The sequence below is a fragment of the Acomys minous genome (genome assembly GCF_964271855.1).
Source record: "Acomys minous genome assembly, chromosome: 7".
In the NCBI taxonomy this organism is placed as follows: Eukaryota; Metazoa; Chordata; class Mammalia; order Rodentia; family Muridae; genus Acomys; species Acomys minous.
This window is the reverse complement of record NC_140488.1, coordinates 103,153,142-103,177,055: the sequence shown is the minus strand read 5'-3', so window position 1 is coordinate 103,177,055 and position 23,914 is coordinate 103,153,142. Positions and strand designations below refer to the sequence as shown.

The window sequence follows — 23,914 nt, the reverse complement described above, 5'->3', positions numbered from 1 at the left end:
GCTTCCAGTTTAGCTAATAAATCTCTAGTCCCAGGTTCAGTGAGAAACCTTGCCTCAAAGGAATAGGTGGATATAGAGGAGGACAGCAGACACTCTCTTCTGGCCTCTGTGCACACCTACACAGGCATATATACATCGTTTTCAAGATGTAAATAAATACATCTTTTTCAAACGTGGATACTGGCAAGATTCCTTAGTGGTTGAAAACCGTTGCTGCCAAGCCTGACGGATAGTTTGAGTCCAGTTCCCATAAAATAGAAGAGAACTGACTCCTAGCACGTGTTCTCCTTCCACTCATGCACCATAGAGCATGTATGCCTACACTCCCATTTGCACATACTAAATAGGTAAAATATACGGGGGTGGGAGTGGGGACTAAAAAGAGATGACTCAGTGATTATGAGCACAGTCTGTTCTTCCCAGTACCCACAGGATAATCACAGTCACCAGTAACTACAGTCCTATGGCATCCAATCCCCCCTTCTGTGTTGGCATCAGGCATGTACATAAGTACACAGGCATATATGTAAGCAAAGCACCCATGTGCATAAAAAAACTTAATACACAATTTTTATTCAAGTACAGAATAAACAAAACGGGAAACAAAATTGTCAAGCACTATTATATAATGTCCAATTTTTGTTCGAACCATCTGTAAGATTCTAGCATGGCATCTTTAGTGATAGCTTCAAATGTGATATGCACTATGCTGTGTACTAAGATGTTTCATATGATTTCATTTGAAGATGCCACCATGTATGTACTTGGTAGAAGTCCAAACAAACACATTTCTTTTGTTCACTTTTGATTTGGAGTGTTGGTTTTGTTTGATCTCCTAAACTTAGGAAGAAATTGAAATTTAAATAGCAACAAGCACCATAGATAACAATTTCTTGGGACTCTTCTAAACATGGATCCGGGTATGTGCTGGCTCTGCATGACCTTATTAATCCGTTCTTATGCCTACAGATGGAGAACAGGATGGAACAGCGGGAAGTATGGATTCTTCTACCCAGGGCTTATTGGAAGGGATTGAGCTAGATGGTGATACATTGGCTCCCATGGAGACAGATGAACCTTCTTCAGATTCTAAGGGCAAATCTAAAATCACCCCTGCTATGGCTGCCAGAATCAAACAAATCAAGCCGTTGCTGTCAGGTCAGTGATTCTTGTTTATTTACTTATTTTTTATTTAAACTCTCTAGGCCTCAAAGACCTAATAGTCCTCAAATTAAATTGGAAAAACTGTATTGTTTGGAATAAGACAAAGTTGTAATAATGTTGTTACTTTCACATGTACTTTGTTGACATGCTCTATACTAGTTGATATAAGAGAAAATTTCTTCCTGATATATCTGTCCTCCATTCTTGTTTATGCTTCAGTTATTATAAATGATGCCTCCTACTACCATTCCACTGAAATGTCTCATCAAGATACCTATTGGAGATACCTATAACTGTCTTACTGCTGAGTCTATAGTTGTCTTACTTTTTGCATCTAGAGATAACATCTTGTTTTATGTGAAGTGTCACCAGTCTTACTATACTTAATTGGGTAGTGTGACCTTTGAACATTCTAAGGGTTTTGTGCCCCAAACCATGTTTTTCTTCCCTGTTTCTTCACTGATCATGCATTTTGTTTTCTTACTCTTGAAATATCTTTGAGCTGCTTTAGTAATTCTTCTGTGAGTAATAGTGAGAAATTAAGTGTAAACAATACTTTGGTACATTTTCCTATTGCTTTAAATGTGTTAGGTTTTCAAAATTTGAATATGCCAGAACTTCTAGCCAGGCAGTTCATGTATCTGTAACTTGTTCCATAATTAAAATTATGAAATGTTGCTTCATGTAGACTAGGGAGGTGAAATGACTGTTTTTTGCGTTGTATGCCTCATTTTAAGTTTTGAGTATGATTGTAAGACAAGCATAAATAGAATATACAGATTCTGTTTATATATATTTATATTATATAAGTTGTATTTTTCTATTCATAACCTGTGTTCTGTTTATGCTTGCATTTATGTGTGTATGTATGTGTGTATATATGTTTATATATGGATGTTTATATACATACATAGAGAAAAGGGCTAGTGAGATGACTAAAGTGACTGCTGTGGTAATTAGAATACCCAGTTCAGATATCCAAGACCCAGACAAAAATGTGTGACAGCACGTTTTCGGAAAACCCAGTACTGACAGGTAAGCATAAGAAGGGGAGGCTTGAGGCCCATTGTCATTCTAGTAAAACCAATTCATGAATTCCAGGTTAACTGAGTCACTTAAAAAAACCAAAGCACGTTGTTGAGTGATAGAGCAAATATATTTTCTTTCCATAATCACTTGTTTTTCCTACCAACATTTTTTTCTTTTAATTATATAATTTATAGTCTAATGTGATCTTCTCTGGTCAATTGATTCCTGGATCTGAACCTATGGGTCATGATCCCTTTGGAGATTCCAATGACACTTTCACAGGGGTGAAACCAGTGGAAAACAGACATTTTACATCATGATTCATAATAATAGCAGAATTAGTAATGAAGTAGCAATGAAAATTTTTTATGGTCATAGGTCATTGCAACATGAGGAACTTTATTAAAGGGTGGTTGTAGCGTTAGAAAGGATGGGGATCACTGAATTGATCATACTTTTTAAAATTATTTAATTAATTTTTTATTTTTGCTGTTTAAAAAGGCAGGCATTTTAAGTGACCTTAAATATAGTGAGTGTATCATTTGTCAGTATTTACTGCCGTATTGTTTCAACAAAGACTGTCGATTTATGATTAATTTAGCAGTATTAGTCCTTATTTTATATGCTTGTTATTGAAGGAAAACTGTATATATTGTGTTGATATAGCACTTGTCAACAAATTTGATGGCCTTATATAGCTTAGGCAGGAAGTAAGAGATAAAGCATCGGGCAGGCAGAAGGGATTCTGGGATGAGCCAGGCATGTGAGATTCACCATGGGAAGATGTGAGAGGACAAATAGATGGTGCCTGAGCTCAGGTAACCAGCCATGTGGCAAAATGTAGATAAGAGTAATGGATTGTTTTAAGTTTATGAGCTAGTCAGAGATGAGCCTAGCTATATGGTCTAAATATTTGTATAATATTTAATAAGTCTCATGAGTTACACTGAGAGCTTAGGGCCGGGAGGAAAAACCACCTACAACAGCCTTACATTTATGTTGTATAATGAATGTCAATATAGTCAGTTTTACTTCTTGCCCTCAGAGTGCATTTGTTCCTTATGGAAGTTCCTATTACTCGAAGAGACAAGTCTCAAGAATTCTTTACTGTTGTTCAAAAAAAGTGGTCAATTATAAAAAAGTTGGTCTGGTGAGATGGCTGCATGGTTAAGGCAACTTTATATGCAAACCTGATTAGTTCCTAGAGCCCATGTAAAGATAGAAGGAGAGAACTGACTCCTCAATGTGGTCCTCTGACCCATATACACACTATAAAAATAATGAAAATAAAATTATTTTTAAACCACGAAGAGCATGTATTATAAAACCATGTGACCACTTTATAGTATTATATTGCTTTCTGGGTTTCAGCTTCTTCCAGATTAGGCCGTGCACTTGCTGAGCTCTTTGGACTCCTTGTTAAGCTTTGTGTGGGTTCTCCTGTCCGTCAGAGAAGGAGCCATCATGCTGCCAGTACCACTACTGCACCAACACCTGCTGCTAGATCAACAGCTTCAGCCCTCACGAAGCTACTAACAAAGGGCTTATCTTGGCAGCCCCCACCATATACACCTACTCCCCGCTTCAGGTGAGTTCCTATTTTGAGATGCAGGGAGTAGAAAGGGACAATAAAAACAATATATCTTTTTCCCTATTCTACTTATTGAAAAAGTGTTTTCTCTTGTTTTCTTGTTTTCTATGTTCCATATGAGATTTTTTTGGTTGTACTTTGTATATATATATATAAGCTACATTTCAGTAACCTTTTAATTCTTAATTGGGTGGCAACTATCACCTGGCTGCCTAACCAGTCTGTCAGTTGAATGCTTTGATAACTTCTTTTGAATTTTTCACTTAATTTCCTGTTGCTTTTGTGTGTATCTTGGAAATGGTTATTTTTTATTTTCTTTTAGGTTGACATTCTTCATCTGTTCAGTTGGATTCACATCTCCAATGCTGTTTGATGAGAGAAAGTATCCATACCACCTTATGCTTCAGAAATTTCTCTGTTCTGGTGGCCACAATGCTCTTTTTGAGTAAGGATGGATTTTTTTTCTCTCCCCACAAATAATCATTTCTTGTACTTTAATCTTCCCCATGCGCCTTACCTGCTCATAGCCATGCATATCTTTATTTCCTTTAGAAGTAAGAGTCTGGTTTTGGGCTAGAGAGTTAGTTGAGAGCACCTGAAGCTTTTAGAGGGAACCCCTGTTCTGTTCCCAACCCTGCTTAGCATCTCACAACCATCTGTAACTCCCATTCCAAGGCAACTGACCCCTTCCATTGGAAGTAGGCATTCATACCCGTGGGTGTACAGAGGTACATGTTAGCAAACACTCAGAAAGTTAAAACAAAACAAAACAAAACACATGTGTGCCTGAGTGCATAAAGAATCTCTGTTTTGGTTTTGTTGTTTGTTTCCGTATTTGGCTTCCCATTCCTAATACACATTTTTTTTTTTGTTTTGTTTGGTTTTTAAAAACCCTGTTTTTAAATAAGCTTGATTTTACTTGTTTCTCTTACGGGTTTGGTCAAAAGATTTAAGATAACCAATTTGTAAGTCTTTAAAACATATGTAAGTCTTTAAAAAGCTCATAAATGGCATGATAAAATAATAACAGCTACTTTTGAGTCTAGCCTGGTACATGTAGTCCTCACTCCTCATCCAGGAAGCTTTCTTTTGCAGTAAATTAACACCATTACAGAAAACCACAACCAGTCAAAATGTAGAGTTGTGGAACCGAGTCCCATCAGATACATCTACAAAATAGCTATCTAAAGCTCAGGGAACATTGTGGAAGAGGGGATTTAAAAATTATAAGAGCCAGAGGATCAAGGATTTTGCTATGAGACTGTTGTCTAGTAATGTCAAAAGTTGCATCCATGAAGAATCAACAGCTTGACAGCCTGAACATGCAATGAACAAGGACAATAGACACCCCATGGGGACTCAACACTAAGGTGTACATAGGAAACTGAGGAATTCTAAAAGTGGGAGAAAGTCTTCTGTAGGGAAGAGCACACCAATTGGTTATCTAATACCAAATGATCAATCTTGCAAACACACATAAAAGTAACATACATATTGGACATATGTAGCCATGCATATGCATATACATGTGCATACATTCATTCAACAATAGAAAAAAGAAGTCATGAATTTGGAAGAGACCGTGGAGTAGTATTAGGTTTCTATGGAGGAGATAAAGGAAAAGAAGAGGTAATACAAATATTATCTCAAAAACCAAAGTAATAACAAGAAAAAGATAGAAACTATGGTACCATTGTTTTGGTGATTGCAATCCTTTAAGTAATGTAAGTTCTCCTGTATGTAAAATACTAGTTGATATTTTTTTAACATGTTTTCTCTTATTTGAATTTAGAACTTTCAACTGGGCTCTGTCTATGGGAGGAAAAGTTCCAGTTTCTGAGGGATTGGAGCATTCAGACTTACCTGATGGCACAGGAGAATTTCTAGATGCCTGGCTTATGCTTGTAGAAAAGATGGTGAATCCCACCACGGTGCTTGAGTCTCCACATTCGTTGCCTGCCAAATTGCCTGGAGGGGTCCAGAACTTTCCACAATTCAGTGCCCTCCGCTTTCTTGTAGTAACTCAAAAAGTGAGTATTACATGTTTTACAGCCAAAGGGGAAATTTTTTTCATGATAACTAAATAATTGCCACTATGCTTTGTTTGGTTTCCAGATAAGGGTGAATAGAGATTATAGTTAGGTTGGTTTCCTGCTGTAAACATGAACTGTTTACATGAGCTGGTACTTCTGGATGAATTAAATGCCCCACCTCACCATACCCAACTGTACTTTGTTAAACCCCTTCAGTGCCAGTCTGAGGTTTTTGTTTTGTTTTGTTTTTTGTTTTGTTTTTGTTGTTGTTGTTGTTGTTGTAACTGACTCATTGTGGAGAAGTGTATGAGTCTTTCATTTTCCTGCTGGGGATTTGAATTGAGTGGCAAAGTCTTCATATGCTTTTTTGTTTTTCGAGACAGGGTTTCTCTGTGTAGCCTTGGCTGGCCTGGACTCATTTTGTAGACCAGGCTGGCCTCGAACTCATAGCGATCCGCCTGCCTCTGCCTCCCGAGTGCTGGGATTAAAGGCGTGAGCCACCACGCCCGGCTTTCATATGCTTTTTAAATGGCTTACAGGCAGCCTTTACTTGCATCAAGAACCTGTGGAACCGGAAACCCCTTAAAGTATACGGGGGACGAATGGCTGAGTCTATGCTGGCCATTCTATGCCACATTCTCCGAGGAGAACCTGTAATTCGAGAGAGACTGAGCAAAGAGAAGGAAGGAACTCGAGGAGAAGAAGATGCAGGTCAAGAAGAAGGTGGCTCCCGCAGAGAACCTCAAGTCAACCAGCAACAGCTACAACAGGTAGAGTACTATCCACAGATTCCTGGCCCTACACTTTGCACTTTGTAGAATCTAATACTCATAAATTTTGTTTTACAACCTTTGTCTCACTGTGTAGGCAAGACTAACTTCAAATTCAGAAGCCTGCTTTGACTTCCCATGTTCTGAGATTAAAGTTATTTGCTACTTGTCTTCTTGATGAATTTTCTAAGCTTCCATACAACTAAGTCCTTGGTTCTGTTAGCTTGGAGACCTTTTTCTCAGCATACTTATTTTGTTGCTTTTGAAGTAAGGTAAACAGTGTGATCCCAGTACTGTGTGCAGATAACCCATTTGTATCCTCTTAAGCATATTAATTATACGATGTTTTCAGGAGCCTGCGATTTTTTTTTTTTTTGGTAGGCAAACTGTCTTCGACTACGTTCTGGTTAAACAATATGGCAAACTATTATTGTGGTTAATTTTATTCTCTAGTAAAAGCTTTTTAAAACTTTTCACTTCTAATCCTGTATCACTTTAATCTTGTATCATTTTGAAAAACAGAAGGCGAGAAAAGCTTCAAAGAATATTTTAACGTTGTTTTCCTCAATTTTTAAACTTTTGATTATAGCAAGCCCTCCAATCTCCTTCCCAAGTCTCCCAACCAATTAATTTCCCTTTTATCTTCATATCTGACTTTTTCCCCTGATAACCAGCTGAGTCCATTTAGTGCTGATCATATGTATGGCCTTATGAGTATATAGTCAGCTATTGTAACATAGAAACTTAACAGTAACCAGAACCGAAATTGTTCTCTTCCCTAGCAGCCATAAACCATCAATAGTACCTCAGTAGAGGTAGGACTAGTGAACCTTTCATCATCCTTAGTTAAATGTTTATGACTATTGTGAGTTCATGAATGCAAAAGCCACACATGTCCAGAAAGCAGCATTTGAGAAGCATTCTATCTTAGGATCTTTCTGACTTCCGTCTTCTACCATATACCCTGAGCTTTTCAAGGGTGGGTTTAATAATGTGCTGAGCACTTGAGGTTACTTATTCTCAACACTTGGAACAGTTAAAAGTCTCTGCATTAACTATTCCTACAGCAAAAAGAAACTTCTGACAAAGGCTGAATGCAACACTAATCTATAGGTATAAATATTTAGAAGACAGCTTGAAAAATATGACGATCTCAGCTATTTTGACTAGGTATATAGTACCAGGCATGAATTCCGTCTTGTGTAGCAGGCCTCAAATCCAATGAGAAACCAGTTAGTTACGTCTGTAATAATCATGCCACCATTGCATGAGGCTAACATTGTAGCATGCCTGGAGCCACAGCTGGGTAAGTCTGTTAGTTACTTTTCAGCATAGCACGGCACTATGAAACCTAGCCACAAGGACACACACATAGCTCCATAATTTAGTTTCTCTGATTCCTGCAACCAAAGTGTGTTGTGTCTTGAGCAATGGGGCTTTAACAATCTAGCTTATTACTGGAAACCAATATCCTATGTTGTTGGAAGGGACACAGGACTTGTTGAACAGTACTTTTAGAAAGTTATCCCATGCCTGACACTGAGATTTTTATTTAATGATCCATGTCTTCCAGTGTTTTCTATCCATGCTGGGTACTTGACATTTGTCTTCCTCAAATTATTTTTATATATGAAGGTTCTCTTATTTTATTCAAATTTATCTTCCACGTGTGCACATTTTTATTTTTTATTATAAAAATAAGCTCTTGTTTTGAAAGTTTGGGTTTTTTACACCATTTATATTTATATAATAGAGTTTTTTGTGTTTTTTGGTTGTCTTTTGTTTTTTGTTTTTAGTTTTTTTGATACAGAGTTTCTCTGTGTAGCCTCAGCTGCCCTGGGCTGGCTTTGTAAACCAGACTGGCCTCCAACTCTTAAGAGATCTACCTCTGCGCATCACACCTGCCTAATAATATTTCTTTAAATGATTGTATTCTCACTCAGGAATTGTTCTACTAATTTTGTTTTAGTTGGATGCTATAAAGCTGTGGTGTATTTTCCTTATATGCAAAGTCTTTTGTGTATCTAGCAATTACTTCCTGATATCAGTTCCTATTCCGGAAAATAGATACCAATTTATACTTCTGCGTCTCTCAAATATTTTAATTTTAATAACCATCTGTACCCTGGCTTCCATTTTGATAGGTTCTAGTTGAGAAGTGTAGTGTTTCTTTACGAAGGAGAAAAGAACATTCGTGATAAATTACTGCCCTGACTTATAAGTGCTGTTAGCTCATGTAAACTTAGAAAAACTTAAGCTTTTTTTTTTATAGAAATATATTTTTATATCTCTGTTAATGTGGTTCTGGGATCTTGCCTTTCATATATATATACATATATAGCTCATGGACATGGGTTTCACAAGAGAACATGCCATGGAGGCTCTGTTGAACACCAGCACGATGGAACAAGCAACAGAGTACCTTTTAACCCATCCTCCTCCAATCATAGGAGGAGTTGTTCGGGTGAGTTGACACAAAATTTTTATGTTTTGGTGCATTAGTTTGGCTGCTGATAACCTTTTTTTCCTCCGTGTCCTGTGCCAATGTTTTATGTATTAATTCTGAAAGCTTCAGAATATACTGAGAGAAACTTCTATTCCCTAGGCATGCTCCATTTTTGGGGGCTTTGGTTGCAAGAAAACTCATACTTTGATTTCTTTGTTTCATTAAATTCCCTTTTATCCCTGTAGTGGTAAGCACATAAACCTTAATTGGGTTTAATTGGAGAGAGCAACATTCCAGCTTGTTCCCTTTCCTTGTGAGGTAGCCTTGCCTATTTAGGTTTCTTTAGGTTTGGATTTGTATATCTCTGTTGTCACTCTGTAGGATCTTAGCATGTCTGAAGAGGACCAGATGATGAGAGCAATTGCCATGTCTCTGGGACAGGATATTCCAATGGATCAAAGGGCAGAGTCACCTGAGGTAACTAAAGTCTAACATCCAAAAGTAATTCTGAGTTCTATGCATAATGGTAGGGAAAGTGAGGGGAGCTTGCTCATCTCAGCATTTTGGTCTATCTTTAAACTACCTTGTTATCCAGAATGAAGCTTTTGGTACTTCAAACGAAGCATTAGTCTTCATTGTCCAGTTAGACATAATATATAACTGGTAGTAACCAGTAGACCAAACTTAGCTATGTGTTCCTGGGTGATTTTCCTTATATTTGCCACACTGAAAGCAAACATTCGACAGGGTCTAAACATGAGTTTTCTGGAGATTAGTACATAGAATATTTGCAAGTTACAACTGACAGTGCTTTTGGGTACTCATATGTTCCCCCTATTGTTACATTCATTACCATGCCCTTTTTAAAGTTTCAACTATTTGAGAAGGTAAATGGTATTCAAACACTGGGTCAGGTACTTACTTTTCATCCTTCGCTTTTGGCATGTGTTGTTGTACTCATTTCCTGCCTTTAGGAAGTTGCTTGCCGAAAGGAAGAAGAGGAACGGAAAGCTCGAGAAAAACAAGAAGAAGAAGAAGCTAAGTGTCTAGAGAAGTTTCAAGATGCTGACCCATTGGAACAAGATGAGCTCCACACTTTCACAGATACAATGTTACCAGGCTGCTTCCATCTTCTTGATGAGCTACCTGATACAGTGTACCGTGTTTGTGATCTGATCATGACAGCTATCAAACGTAATGGAGCCGACTATCGTGATATGATTCTGAAGCAGGTTGTCAACCAGGTGAGTTCTCAAGCTAGCAGAAGTTGGGAGCATTTAAAGTTCTTTTCCTGTTATCTCTCAAAACTACATTTCTGAAAAGCCATGCATTCTACCTGATATGTTTATATTCTAGGTTTTGGTTGCCTGTATTCACTTTATTTATCCATTTCACCAAAAAAAAAAAAAAATTGTCCTGAGAAGGGGAAAAAAACAAAGCTTTCCATCAAATTTTTGTTAGAATATCCTCGAGCTAAATCTCTTATATTAAGAAAATAATTTTTTCCCTTTTGTATAAGGGCTTTCTGGGGTTACTCATAACCCAGTTTTGTTGCTTTTTTAGTGATTGTTTCCTTTTCCCATTATAGAATTAATATGTTCTAATTGTTTGAATGAAATAAGAAACAAATTGTCCCTAATCTCCACCTGCAGAAATATCCCTGTAGCATTTATTTGTATTTCTTTATTATTTTGTATCATTGTATGTATTTAACTAAGATTTTGTTTTATAAAATCTTGAGGAAAATTAAAAAGAGGAAACCTGTTTCCTGTTTCATAAGCGATTTGTTTATTTTTATGAACCAATGAGGTTTGTGGGATAAGGGTGTAAGGGAATATATGTGAGGCGTTACTTACAGGAGCAGAAATGACTCACTAACTGTTACATCACTAAAGCTCAGCTGGTATGGATGACAGCTCTCAAAAGCTGGTAATCTGGAACACATTGCAGTACAATAGGCTGGAATTTTTCCTTTCCAAGTGACTCAGTTGGACTGAACCTTCCAGGCAGCCTCACTGGTCTCTGCTTCTTCTGGGGAGCTGATCAAAGATATTCATATTCTCGTTCCCACAACTATTTATTTATTTTATTTATTATGCATACAGTGTTCTGCCTTCGTGTACACCTACATGCCAGAAGAGGATTGTGAGCCACCATTTGAGTGCTGGGCATTGAACTCAGTACCTTTGGAAAAGCAGCCATTGCGCTTTTAGCTCTGAGCCATCTCTCCAGCCCCTAAAGCATAAGTTTTTAATGCACAGAAACATAAGGCTTAAGGATAACTAGATACAAGATCTTTTATTGGAATGTATGCTTATACAAATTATTTTAAGTACAGTAAAACCTTAATAGAGAAGACCAGTGATATCACTATACTCATTTTAAGAAATTAGATATTTTGAAAATGAAAATAGTCTAATAGCTTGCCTATTAGTCTAACATTATATTAGTTTGGCTTTGATAAAATAATTTGAGGGGCTTTCTAATAAAGAGTGATAGGATCTTTTGGAGGTTGACTTCACTAGAAGTGTTTCTTTTTGTTTGTTTGTTCACGGGCGTGCGCGTGCGCGCACGCACACACACACACACACACACACACACACCCTTTGATTTAGAATTCAGGGTTAGGGTTTCTGTAATAGCTGGTTTAGCAAGATGGTTCAGTGTAAAAGACAATTAAGCCAAGCCAAGAATTCATGTGATTGAAGGAGAGTACCTTTCTTACAAAGTTTTCTTTTGCGCATGTACACACAAATACACGTAAATTGTTAATGCTTATGCCTTCTTATAAGACATTAAATCTATCTGTTCTTCCGCAAATATGTTGGGGTATGGGGAGCTTTTTTTTTTTTTTTTAAACCATTTTTGAATATTTGCACAGACTGTAGATAAACATGATGGCCACTTTTCTGCTTTCTAGGTTTGGGAAGCTGCTGATGTATTGATAAAAGCTGCTCTTCCTCTAACAACAAGTGACACAAAAACAGTGTCAGAGTGGATCAGTCAGATGGCTACCCTGCCACAGGCCTCCAATTTGGCTACTAGAATCTTGCTTTTAACACTACTCTTTGAGGTAACATACAGATCTTTTGGCCCTTGCAGTTCATTTATTGAATAATTAGGCAGCACTTATGTGTGTTGAATTGGAGAGAAGTACAAAGCATGGTCCCACAAATGGCTCAATAGGGTAAAATATGTATAATGAAGTATAATAAGGTAGAACATTCTGAGTTTGCAAAGTTTAAACGTATCATTTCTGGGTATTACAGAAAGAACTTCTTATTCGAAGCTTTGAGTCAAAAGATGATGGTTAATTTCTGTCTTTGGCTTTTACACATGCATACTCAACTATATTCACATACAAGCAGATGTCCCTCTGTATGGACATTGAACTGATAGGGTAGTTGTAGAACACTGAGGAGTCGTAACTAGTAGCTGCAAATAGAATAAATTATGAAAATTTGATATTGTTACGTTTAAGGTAATTAGAATGAGACTCCTTTCCTTACCTTATCAATTAGCAGGTTATTTAGGCAAAAGAATAGTTTGGACAAGATATGTTATTGTTCTTAACAATATAAGAACCAGAAAGCAATTGACCTTGGAGAAGTGGTTCTTGATTAGTAAGTCATCCTGTTTAATAGTGAAACTTTAATATATCAGAATAAACCCTTTATGGTAACTTAGGAGCTGAGTCCAATATTTATGTGAGACTGTCTTAAAACTTCATGCAATGTTAAATATTTAATTTTTTTTTGAGACAGGGTTTCTTTGTGTAGCCTTGGTTGTCTTGGAACTAGCTCTGTAGACCAGGCTGGCCAGAGTCTTACAGCACTCTACCTGCTTCTCAAACTGCTGGGATTAAAGCTCTGTGCTACTGTACCCAGCTCAAGAGTTACTATTTTTAATAATGCTTTGAGAATAGGTACTTACAAGAAAGGTTTTGAGGAACGGAATGTTGATGATCCTTAGTGACATTGTAATATAGTAAGTCATTCATAGGCTCCCATTTTAAAAGAATCAGTTTTTTTTCCCTTCTAATCCTTTTCATCCAAAGAACTAATACTAGGATTGTTTTTCTATATCATATACACACTATTCTGTTAGAATTCTTTTCTTTTGTCCATATAACCACCTATTGAACAGTCATAGTTATTTTGTTGCTGTTGTTGTTAAAAGTAACACTTGAGTAAAGACCCTGTTAAGAAACTCCCTTTTAAATCAAAAATTTCAGAATTTACATGTTACTAAGACTACATAGCCACCAGGTAGTAGTGGTGGTGCATGGCTTGAACCCAGAACTCAGGAGGCAGAGGTGGGAAGAATTTGAGTTGAGGCCAGCCTAGTCTATAGAGCTAATCCCAAGAAAGCCAGCGCTGTAGAGAGAAGTCCTGTCTTGAAAATCAAAACTAAAATGACTCCCTAGAATATACATCTTTGTTGACTCCTTAATTATTTAAGAAGCCAAGAAGCCATTTCCACATTAATAAGTCTGGTGTTATGTTCAATTATTACAATGACCCTGTAGGTATATATGCCCAATTTTTTTAACTAATTAAGGAACCAAATGTACAAAATTGTAGTAGCTTATCTGAGACCTCATAGCTCATAAGAAGATACAGAATTTGTGTTTTACTAGTTGTGTAAATGTTAACTTGTGTTTGATTATGCCTTTTTTTTTTTTATGCCTTTCTTTAAATCAGGAGTTGAAGCTGCCTTGTGCCTGGGTGGTGGAATCAAGTGGCATCCTTAATGTCTTAATCAAGCTCTTAGAAGTGGTTCAGCCCTGTCTGCAGGCTGCCAAAGAGCAAAAGGAAGTCCAGACCCCCAAGTGAGTGGCCTTTTATCTATTCTGGTTTTGCTTCTATTGTTTGTTTCTTTGTCTTGAGTTTAGGGCCTGAATCATTTTTCTGAAGCATAAATCTTGGGGGTTTGTCTTTCCTATTTGTGTGGTTTCTGACTTGCCCTAATAATATAATTTCTTCTTAGGTGGATCACCCCAGTGTTGCTCCTTATCGATTTTTATGAAAAGACGGCCATCTCATCAAAGAGAAGAGCCCAAATGACTAAGGTATGTGAAGTACTATGTCTGCTTAGCATTATCATTTTCATTTCTTTCTATATTTTTCTTATTTATTTTTACTTATGTTTATTTTATTACACATGTGTAAAACTACATACAGCAGGGAGAACCATGTGACAATCATGAGTTCTATAAATGTTGCATTCATAGTGATTTGGCTATTTGTATTTGTCAAAGTTGAAGTAAACGCCTGAAATTCAGTATCTATCCTATCTCAACTCTAATTAACTCCTTTATCTTGTTCTAAAAAGATCTTATCCCCCAACTAAAATTGATTGTAAAACTAAACTATCTGACCTTCAACACCATTCAGAGACTTCAGAAGGTTAGCAGCTTCCAAAATGAACCAATTGACTGAGACAGTTTACTGCCTGAACAGTCACCCAACACTCTCTATAACGTTGGAGCATCATCTTCGGGCTTCTGGCCCAATATCTCCTCCAGGCAGGAATTATCAAGGACTTGCTTACCCTGTGTTGGCAGAGTGTGGCCGTCTACTCTGCCTGCATCTAAGCTTGTCCATTTTTAGGCGGGATTCTTTTTGTGGCAGGAGGGTTTCTCTGTGTAACCTTGCCTGTCCTGGACTTCTTTGTAGACCAGGCTGGCCTTGAACTTACAATGATATGCCTGCCTCTGCCTCCCAAGTGCTGGGATTAAAGGGATGCACCACCACGCCTGGCTCATTTTCATTTCTTGAGGCAAGAGGGAAGCAGAAGAGAGTAAGAGAACAGAGTGAAAAATGTAATATCATCCCACCAAAATACAACACTTGAGGGATTTCATTAGTTGGTTTTCTCTTTTAAATAGAGTTCAAATTATTGTTGTTGGAGCTATTTGGTAAAGACCTCAAGATCTTACTCAGGGAATCAGTGTTACAGAAGTATGCTCTTTGGCTACTTGAAAAACTAAAATTTGTAGCAGTCCACCCTCTAGAAATATCCTTCTGAGGCATAGATTGTAGTACACCAATAATATCTCTGTAACTTCTTAGCAACATGATTTGTTCCATCTATCATATTTCTTTTGCGTAAAACAGTTAAACAAAAATAAAGTAGATGGTGGCAAGACAGGGAAATTGGTTAGTTTGGTTGGAGGGATGGTGCTTTGAAAGATAATAAATATAGAACACATGTTGATAAAAGCCCCTTGGAAATGTATTAAATGCGTAGAATATTTTTCATTAGTTTTAAGCAGTGTCTCCTGATTGCTTTGACAATAAAGCTGGCAGGAAATATGAAGAAACTATGCATTTCCATTTTCTTTAGTACCTACAGTCCAACAACAATAACTGGCGCTGGTTTGATGACCGCTCTGGACGTTGGTGTAGTTACAGTGCTAGCAACAACAGCACCATTGATTCTGCCTGGAAATCCGGAGAAACAAGTGTGAGATTCACTGCAGGCCGACGAAGATACACTGTCCAGTTCACTACCATGGTGCAGGTACATGTAATAGTTTAAACGTTATTGAAAAGGGAATATTATACTCAATATGTGTTTTGCTTTATTTTTCCTGAACCAATCCTGTCAAGTTGAGGATTAGGATGTCCACTTCTAAAGCTTGCTTTAAATTTTCAGAGAACTGAGTTCTAATACTCATTGACTAGACCATATGTCTGTAGCTGTTTGACACTGTCCTTTCTTGAAATAAGTTTCTTGTTCAGGCAAGGGTTAGAGAGTAGTTAGTGGTTAAGGAACGATGTCTGCTCTATTGGAAATTTCAGAATTCATTAGAGGTCTGGTCTGTGTACTCCTTTATCTCTGGAGACCTTCAGTCTTAATCTTTGTACATTATAGAGATGGGTTAAATTGTCATCTTGCCTGGGAGGTCTTCCCCACCCTCCTTTTTATGTAGAGATTTTTGTTCTGTCTGAATTCTTAGGTTAATGAAGAAACAGGGAACCGACGCCCTGTGATGCTAACTCTCCTCAGGGTACCACGACTGAATAAAAACTCAAAAAGCAGCAATGGACAGGAACTGGAAAAGACACTAGAAGAAAGCAAAGAAACTGATATCAAACGTAAAGAAAATAAAGGGAATGGTATGTGCTTAGCAGTTTTGATCTTTTTTTTCCCCATTCAAATGGTGGTTGTTGCTATATATAGCCCAAACCAGCATCAACTTTACAATCCTCCTACCTCAGTTACCCATGTTGGGATTATGGGATTTTGTACCCTGCATTAACTTTTAATCCTTTAAAAAAACATTTATCTAAGCCAGATATGGTGGTGCACGCCTTTAATGACAGCCCTTGGGATGCAGAGGCAGGCGGATCTCTGTGAGTTCGAGGCCAGCCAGGTGTACAAAGTGAGTCAGGACAGCCAAGGCTAACACGGAGAAACCCTGTCTCGAAAAACAAAAAACAGCAACAACAAAAATTATCTATTTGACTGAAAGAATGGGTTTGTTATGGGAATTCAGTGCCTTTGGAGGCCAAAAGATGCATCAGGTCCTCTTCAGGTGGGACTTAGAGACAGTTGTGAGCTGCCCCATATCGGTGCTGGGAACTGAATTTCATCATCTGCCACATTAGTAGTATATGATCTTAATCCAGGTTCCTCATTTTGAATACTTATTAAAAATTATGTAACGTTTGTATGCCTTTATGTAGCTTAACGTGTGGCCAGTTTTGTTGCCAGTGATTTCCTTTCCAAGGAACAAGAACAGATAAATTGTCTTCTTCTATGTTCTCATCTTTACAGCTGGTCTTAGAATTAGGTGTGGCTTTCAGCCCAAGTGTTGGGTGATTGTTCTGGAAGGAGAGGTATGGTATGAAATGTCAAACTGTATACACCTTTCCCCTCATTTGTAGATATTCCCTTGGCGCTAGAGAGTACAAACACAGAAAAAGAAGCAAGCCTAGAAGAAACAAAAATTGGAGAGATCCTAATCCAGGGCCTGACTGAAGATATGGTGACTGTTCTAATCAGAGCCTGTGTGAGCATGCTGGGAGTTCCTGTGGACCCAGACACTTTGCATGCTACCCTTCGCCTCTGTCTGAGGCTCACGCGCGACCACAAATATGCCATGATGTTTGCAGAGCTGAAGAGTACACGAATGATCTTGAATTTGACCCAGAGCTCAGGCTTCAATGGCTTTACTCCCTTAGTCACCCTTCTCTTAAGACACATTATTGAGGATCCTTGTACTCTACGTCATACTATGGAAAAGGTCAGTATTTTTGATGTCTCATGCTTATCTTTATATCTTTGTTCTGGATTTTTTTTAAATGTTCCTGGCCTGTCAGGCACTAATAGGCATTTAACAGTTACCCATTGTAAAAATCAAAAAAATAGGTTAATATGTTTTAGAACTAAATGAACAAGTCACTAGAAGAAATGAAAAAAAAAAGTTGTTTACGAAAAACAGCAATTAAGAAATAAAGGTCTTAATTATCTTACCTCCTCCATACTTCTGCATAATTTTCACTCTTCCTATTAAATCTTTGTCAGCAATAATATGGATTTTAGTAGCATTCACCTCCATCTTCCCTGTCTTGAAACATTGTTTTCTTTCACACATAGATTAACTAGTATTCCTGACGTTGTTCAGGTTATTTAAATTCTTGCCTTAGGGACACCTGGAAATTATAATAGATCAAAAGATGTATATTTTGCCAGGCTGTAGTGGCGCAAGCCTTTAATCCCGGCACTCGGGAGGTGGATTTCTGTGAGTTTGAGGCCAACGATCCACCTGCACAATGATTCACCTGCCTCTGGCTCCTGTGTGCTGGGATTAAAGGCTTGCACCACCACGCCCATCAAGATGTATATTTTTTTGTTTGCCTGCCAAAAAGGGGCTACAAGATTGTACGCGTACATATTCAGTTTTTTTGCCCTTCATTTGGGTTGATTTTTCCCTAACATGTGCTGTCAGGAGTCTTAGAGCTGCTTAAGGCAGCATATTTCATCTCAGTGGAAAATAAACCATTTGTACTTAGTATAAACAAACTCCCAAGTGTTTAAAAGTGCTAAGATAATGTACAGATGAAAGGAATCCTTGAAAGACTTACGTATTAAATTGAAGCAGATAACGTGGAACAAAGGAAGTTCACGTTGGCAAAATGCAGTACAGTTATACCTGTGAAGAATCTGATTTGCTCTTTTTCCTGGAATTTGTAGATTAGTAAGGCTATACTGTTGGGCAGTTTTATTCTGCAAATTAAGCTAATCTTTTCAACTAAAAATTAATTTTTTAAAAATCTTTGTTTCTATCTGTGGGTATGTGCCTAAGAGTAGAGTGCTCTCAAAGTCTAGTAGAATGGGTCAGATCTCTGGAGCTGCAGTTATGTACAGTCATTTGTAACCTGATCATCTTAGGTGCTGGGAACTGAATTTAGTGTCTGCAAGAACAGTATACTCTCTTAACTGTTGAGTCATCTTTACCATCATTTTACAAATTCTCTGCCTAAAAAGTACCTCATAATTAAAGCAGTTCTTGAAAATACTTTTAGACAAATATATTTGGGATTGTTTGTCATATCAAGAAGCTATAATTCAATTATACAGAGAAAAACAAAACAAACAGAAAAGAATCTAGAAGTTTAATAAAGGCAGCAGCAGACAGCTATATAATTTATAAATGGCTTTACATAAAAATTTCTGCATTTTTAAAAATTAAAATTATAATATACTAGACTAGATGGCATGGCTACTTTGGTAAAATGCATTAAACACAAAAGGGTGATATTGTTGTGAACATTTTTATCACAAAGGATACTATCCATAAAATTTAATGGCTCCTATAGCTGTCATCTCAAATTAATGGTTGACTAAAGCATAAAGGAAATGTTTTGCTTTGTTACATGTTTTGAGCTATTTTAGCTTAAAATTGCAACATTTCAGGGAGCTGGAGCTGATAGTTTAGTTTGGAAGCTAAGAAGGGCGCAGTAGAGCATACCTTCAATCCCAGCACTCTAGGGAGCAGAGACAAGCCTATCTCTTGAGTTCTAGGGACAGCCTGCTCTACAAAGCAAGTCTAGGACAGCCAGGACCACACAGAGAAACCTTGTCTCAAAAAACAAACAAACAAACAAACCGTGGAGTCTACATGGTATTTGTGATCAAATACCCATCCCAATTAATACATAGTCATGTAAGAATCAAGTTTTGAGATGTTATAACTTGTGTATTTTAATCAAAGGGGCTTAAAATTCAAGTGTATCTTTCTCTCAAATATCAATAGCTGTCAATCTACTGTTTCAAGACAGAGCTTGGTTAGTATTTTAATCTTTGATAACATTTTAATTACAATTATAGTTTTAGAAACTTAAACTGGCAATGCTTTTTAGGTTGTTCGTTCAGCAGCTACAAGTGGAGCTGGAAGTACTACATCTGGTGTTGTATCTGGTAGCCTCGGCTCTCGGGAGATCAACTACATCCTTCGAGTCCTTGGGCCAGCTGCCTGCCGCAATCCAGACATATTCACAGAAGTAGCCAATTGCTGTATCCGCATTGCTCTTCCAGCCCCTCGAGGCTCAGGGACTGGTCAGTTTCGTTTGCTGCTATTCTTTGAGACCCTGAAATCTTGCCTTTTTATGAAGAGATCTATAACTTGGAAATCCTTAGGCAGATGTTGAGATACTTGTTCATCATTTGAGTCTGTAAATTCTATAGGTAATTCTCAGTACCCTTCCCAGTCCTTGCCACAGCTAACAAGGACTCTGCCTACAGAGATTTGTCTTAGTGTGGCAGTAGAGTTTACCTATAGTGTGATGATTGAAGAACAGTTATTTATGTGGCTGATTGGATGTAGTGAAACATTTATGATGCTACCTGTATTCTTACCAAAAAGATAATGCCTTTATTTCACTTTGAGGACATAATTACATTAGTATCAAATTAGGACTGTTGGCCTAAGCCCATGACAAATACTAATATGAAAGGAAAAATACAAGTAATCTCCGCATAAGAGGAGACTAGTGAGAATGACTACTTGGATTGGATTCTGGATCCATTTCTAGGAGATACAGTGACATATGAACTCCATTAGAAGTCATATAGACATATTTGATAGTTTTTTAGATAATTAAAGTATAACAAAACTAAGTTGCAAAACAAAATTTCTCTAAAGTTTATAAAAGGCAGATTTTCATAGTATAAGGACTTTAATTTTTAAATGATCTTATTCTCTAGCTCTTAAGTATTACATAATTCTTGTCCTGGATACTTTGTCGATAGTGAGGTTTAGGTACCGTGTGCTATTTTCTGATTTTTCTGTTTGCTTTTGGCCTAGCTTCAGATGATGAATTTGAGAATCTTAGAATTAAAGGTCCTAATGCTGTACAACTAGTAAAGACAACACCTTTGAAACCTTCATCTTTGCCTGTCATTCCTGATACTATTAAGGAAGTTATCTATGATATGCTGAATGCTTTGGCTGCATACCATGCCCCAGAAGAAGGTATGTATCTAGCCAACTTTTGGATCCAGGGTTCTAGAGGTTATGTTATGTTGCCTAAGTCATTTCAGCCAGCACATGGCTTAGTAAGCATTGTGCTCACAATTCTGAGATTAACATTTGAGCATGACTGAGGTGACAGAGATGGCCCAGAAAGTAAGACCACTTGCTACTCTTAAAGAGAACCAGTTTCCAGCATCCACATCAATCAACTCATAACCACTTGTGACTCTAGGATATGAGGGTCTAACACTTTTTCTGGGCTCTGCACTCACCTGTGTACATATGCACACATACAGACACAAGTACATAAAAATAAATCTTTAAAAAATGATTATGACAAATAATGCACACACCATAAAATATGGCCAGTGAGTCCATAAGGTAAGGTGGTGCATAAATCTGTTCTGATACAAATCTTGAAAAATAACTGATAAAAATGTTGCCAAATGTCTGTTGTATGAGAAAATAATAATCTGTATAGAAGTGTGGACAGAAATTCAAAAAGAAATAATAACATTTAGTGAACAAATACCTTGGTTTTTGTCCTTGATTCATACTCAAAGAAAAATGTCTTTATAGATCTACCAAAGAGCTAAGAATATTATTGTGACATGGCTTTCTCACTTTTTAGACAACCATCCCAATCCACATTTACATGTTGTAAGTGATTGGGAAAGCATTTTTGAATTGCTTGGAATCCAAGGTTTCTTTTCCAGTCATGTTTTTCTGTTTTATTCGGGTCATAATTAGTGAAATGAGCAGCCATAGTAACAACTTCAGGGGTGGGGGAAAGAGACTTTCTTTTGGTACTTTTCATTCATATAATATCTAAGTTCCTTGCTTTTACACCTATTGCAGTACCATTATTCCATCTTCTAGTCCCCTTTCGACACAATGATTTAGATCTAATAGATGGACCTATATACTAGCCTTCCATTATACAAGCCTTTTGCATTAAATGTGTTTGCTTTTGCCTTAATATTGACAAAATAAGAATGTAAGAAGACTAATAAACTGCTTTGGCAATAAGACAACTTAGCATTAGAATAGCAACTGTGCTTTATCAGTATGATAGTCATATCACTGAGAAATGCATTAACTGAGCTTGTGTAAGCATTATTAAGTGCTTTTGCACAAAACTTACCTAGGCTGTGATGGGGCTACATACATAGGTTATATTGTATATACCAATTGTAGTTATATTGTTCTACAGCGTAATTACTACATCAGTGCTCTCAAGGGCAGCCTCATAACATTGCACTAAGATTGTACAACTTAACCATATTTTAATTTGGATATTTGTTTATATTTTTCTAGCAGACAAATCTGATCCTAAACCTGGGGGAATGACGCAAGAGGTTGGCCAGCTCCTGCAAGACATGGGTGACGATGTATACCAGCAGTACCGGTCACTTACACGTCAGAGCAGTGACTTTGATACACAGTCAGGTTTTTCCTTAAATGTAAGTTAATTCCAGCTGTCTTCCCTTTTTCTTCTCTTTCCATTGTCCCTATTTTCTTGGTATGTAGGGTTATCCAAAGGAAGCTTTAAAAGTTTAAATATTTTCAGAATGTTGTCCCATAACTTTAATCAATCCCAACATTCAGGAAACAGATACAAACAGGGTTTTGTGAGTTCAAAGCCACCTAGGACTACATAATGAGACCTTGTAAGTTAAGAAAAGATTAAGACCTTTGTAAGTTAAGAAAAGATTAAGATATTCTCTGACATTTTACTTTTCTTTAGGTTCAAATGTTTTTCATTTTCCTCTTTACTTGACTATTCATTCTAGTCACTGTGATAGCTTTCAAAGACTAATGGGAGAAAGGTCAACCAAGAAATGTTGTAGCATTCTGAAGCCTCCAAAGGAGGACTGTTGTTAAAATTCATCATAGCTCACATGTATTCCTCTTCTAGAGTCAGGTCTTTGCTGCAGACGGTACCTCTACTGAGACTTCCACACCTGGAACGTCCCAAGGAGAGGGTAACAATTTGCCTTTTTCCTCTTTATATTATCTGTTGTGAAGATAAACTGTTTGTCTCAGGTCTAGAGTAAAATAAGTATCATTGTCATGTTTCCATTTTCTTAAGGCCTGAGCCCAGTGCTCTGTGTTGTTGTTATTGTTGTCTGAGCCCAACATTCTGCAGATATAGTGTGCTGAAGTTAATAGAACTGTAATTTTCATTAACTTTTTAATGGTTTCTATAATATCTTTTGGTTGTACTATTTGTACCAGCCCATATTATTCCTTAGTTGGACTCCTATAAGCTGGCTTATAGAGTGTTTGTGCCAGTGACATGATTACAGCTATATGCTTTTTGTGGTTGATTTCTTTAGTAAAGAGCTATAAAATTAAAACTTAAGAAATACTTTGGTCAAGAGACTAAAGTGAAGGGACTGGAGAAATGGCTCAATGGCTAGGAGCCTTCTTAACACTCAAATATCAGATAGCTTACCACCATCTGTGTAACTCCACTTTCCAGGGATCTCACACCTGGTTGCCTCAGTCATTTACATGTGTGTATGCCCCTAAACTGATACACATAATTAAAAATAATGGAAATCAGCTGGGCACACTAGGTAACGACCTCAGACCCATACTGGTCGGTGGTGGCACACACCTTTAATTCCAGCACTTAGGAGGCAGAGACAGTCAGATCGCTGTGAGTTTGAGGCCAGCCTGGGCTACAAAGTGAGCATGACAGCCAGAGCTACACAGAGAAACCCTGTCTCGAACAAAAAAAAAAAGAAGTAAATCTTTGTAAAAAATAAATAATGGAAATCCTTTTTCTTTTCTTTTTTTTTTTAAATCAGTCGATGAAATAATGACTAATTCAGGAGCTGGGGTTTTACTAGTTAAGAGCAGCACCATGTCTGCTGCCCAAGGCATCTCCATTCATCCACATAGCAACATACAATTTAAAATAATATAAATAAATAAAATAATGGCTTCATTTTAATGCTCTTACTGGGTAATAGCATATTAGTCAAGGAAAATGTTTGTGCCTATATTATGTGGCAGAGTATATTGGATGCCTACAATTTTGTCTATCAATTATCTTATAGTTGATAGAGTGCACACATACTTTCATGAGATACAGTGGGCATGTATCTAAATGATACAGGAGAATAACATTTGAGTTTAATTACATAACTATGTGCTAGGCAAGTATACAGGAACAAAAGAATGATGATAATTATTTAAAGAATTACTACTAATAACTGACTCTTTGGGCATAAAATGGCATAAACATCAGGAAATGGTGGGTGCATGGATGGGTTCATCACCTTTGTCATTCAACTATGGTGATAATCGGTGCTTGATTTGTACTAGCGGCCTGAAATGGAGTGAATGCTATCTTCTTTCTACTTGTGTGTGGCTTGATTTTTAATG

The 23,914-nt window shown here is 37.2% G+C and overlaps 1 protein-coding gene across 22 annotated transcripts in view; it reads left to right on the top strand.

Annotated features, from left to right (window-relative positions):
* Window positions 1–23,914, top strand: part of HUWE1 (HECT, UBA and WWE domain containing E3 ubiquitin protein ligase 1) — a 128,984-nt gene that overhangs the window by 68,545 nt on the left and 36,525 nt on the right. For 20 of the 22 annotated variants that reach the window (XM_084789992.1, XM_084789995.1, XM_084790000.1 and 17 more), the window contains 18 exons: window positions 970–1,158; window positions 3,565–3,781; window positions 4,107–4,229; window positions 5,577–5,814; window positions 6,357–6,587; window positions 8,929–9,051; window positions 9,415–9,510; window positions 10,008–10,277; window positions 11,954–12,106; window positions 13,737–13,864; window positions 14,023–14,104; window positions 15,382–15,558; window positions 15,998–16,157; window positions 16,929–17,287; window positions 19,407–19,602; window positions 20,351–20,518; window positions 21,836–21,981; window positions 22,437–22,503. In XM_084789992.1, coding sequence (XP_084646118.1) covers window positions 970–1,158; window positions 3,565–3,781; window positions 4,107–4,229; window positions 5,577–5,814; window positions 6,357–6,587; window positions 8,929–9,051; window positions 9,415–9,510; window positions 10,008–10,277; window positions 11,954–12,106; window positions 13,737–13,864; window positions 14,023–14,104; window positions 15,382–15,558; window positions 15,998–16,157; window positions 16,929–17,287; window positions 19,407–19,602; window positions 20,351–20,518; window positions 21,836–21,981; window positions 22,437–22,503 — 3,123 coding nt within the window. The remainder of the gene's footprint in view (window positions 1–969; window positions 1,159–3,564; window positions 3,782–4,106; window positions 4,230–5,576; window positions 5,815–6,356; window positions 6,588–8,928; window positions 9,052–9,414; window positions 9,511–10,007; window positions 10,278–11,953; window positions 12,107–13,736; window positions 13,865–14,022; window positions 14,105–15,381; window positions 15,559–15,997; window positions 16,158–16,928; window positions 17,288–19,406; window positions 19,603–20,350; window positions 20,519–21,835; window positions 21,982–22,436; window positions 22,504–23,914) is intronic. The other 2 variants (XM_084789982.1, XM_084789989.1) reach the window with 2 other exon arrangements.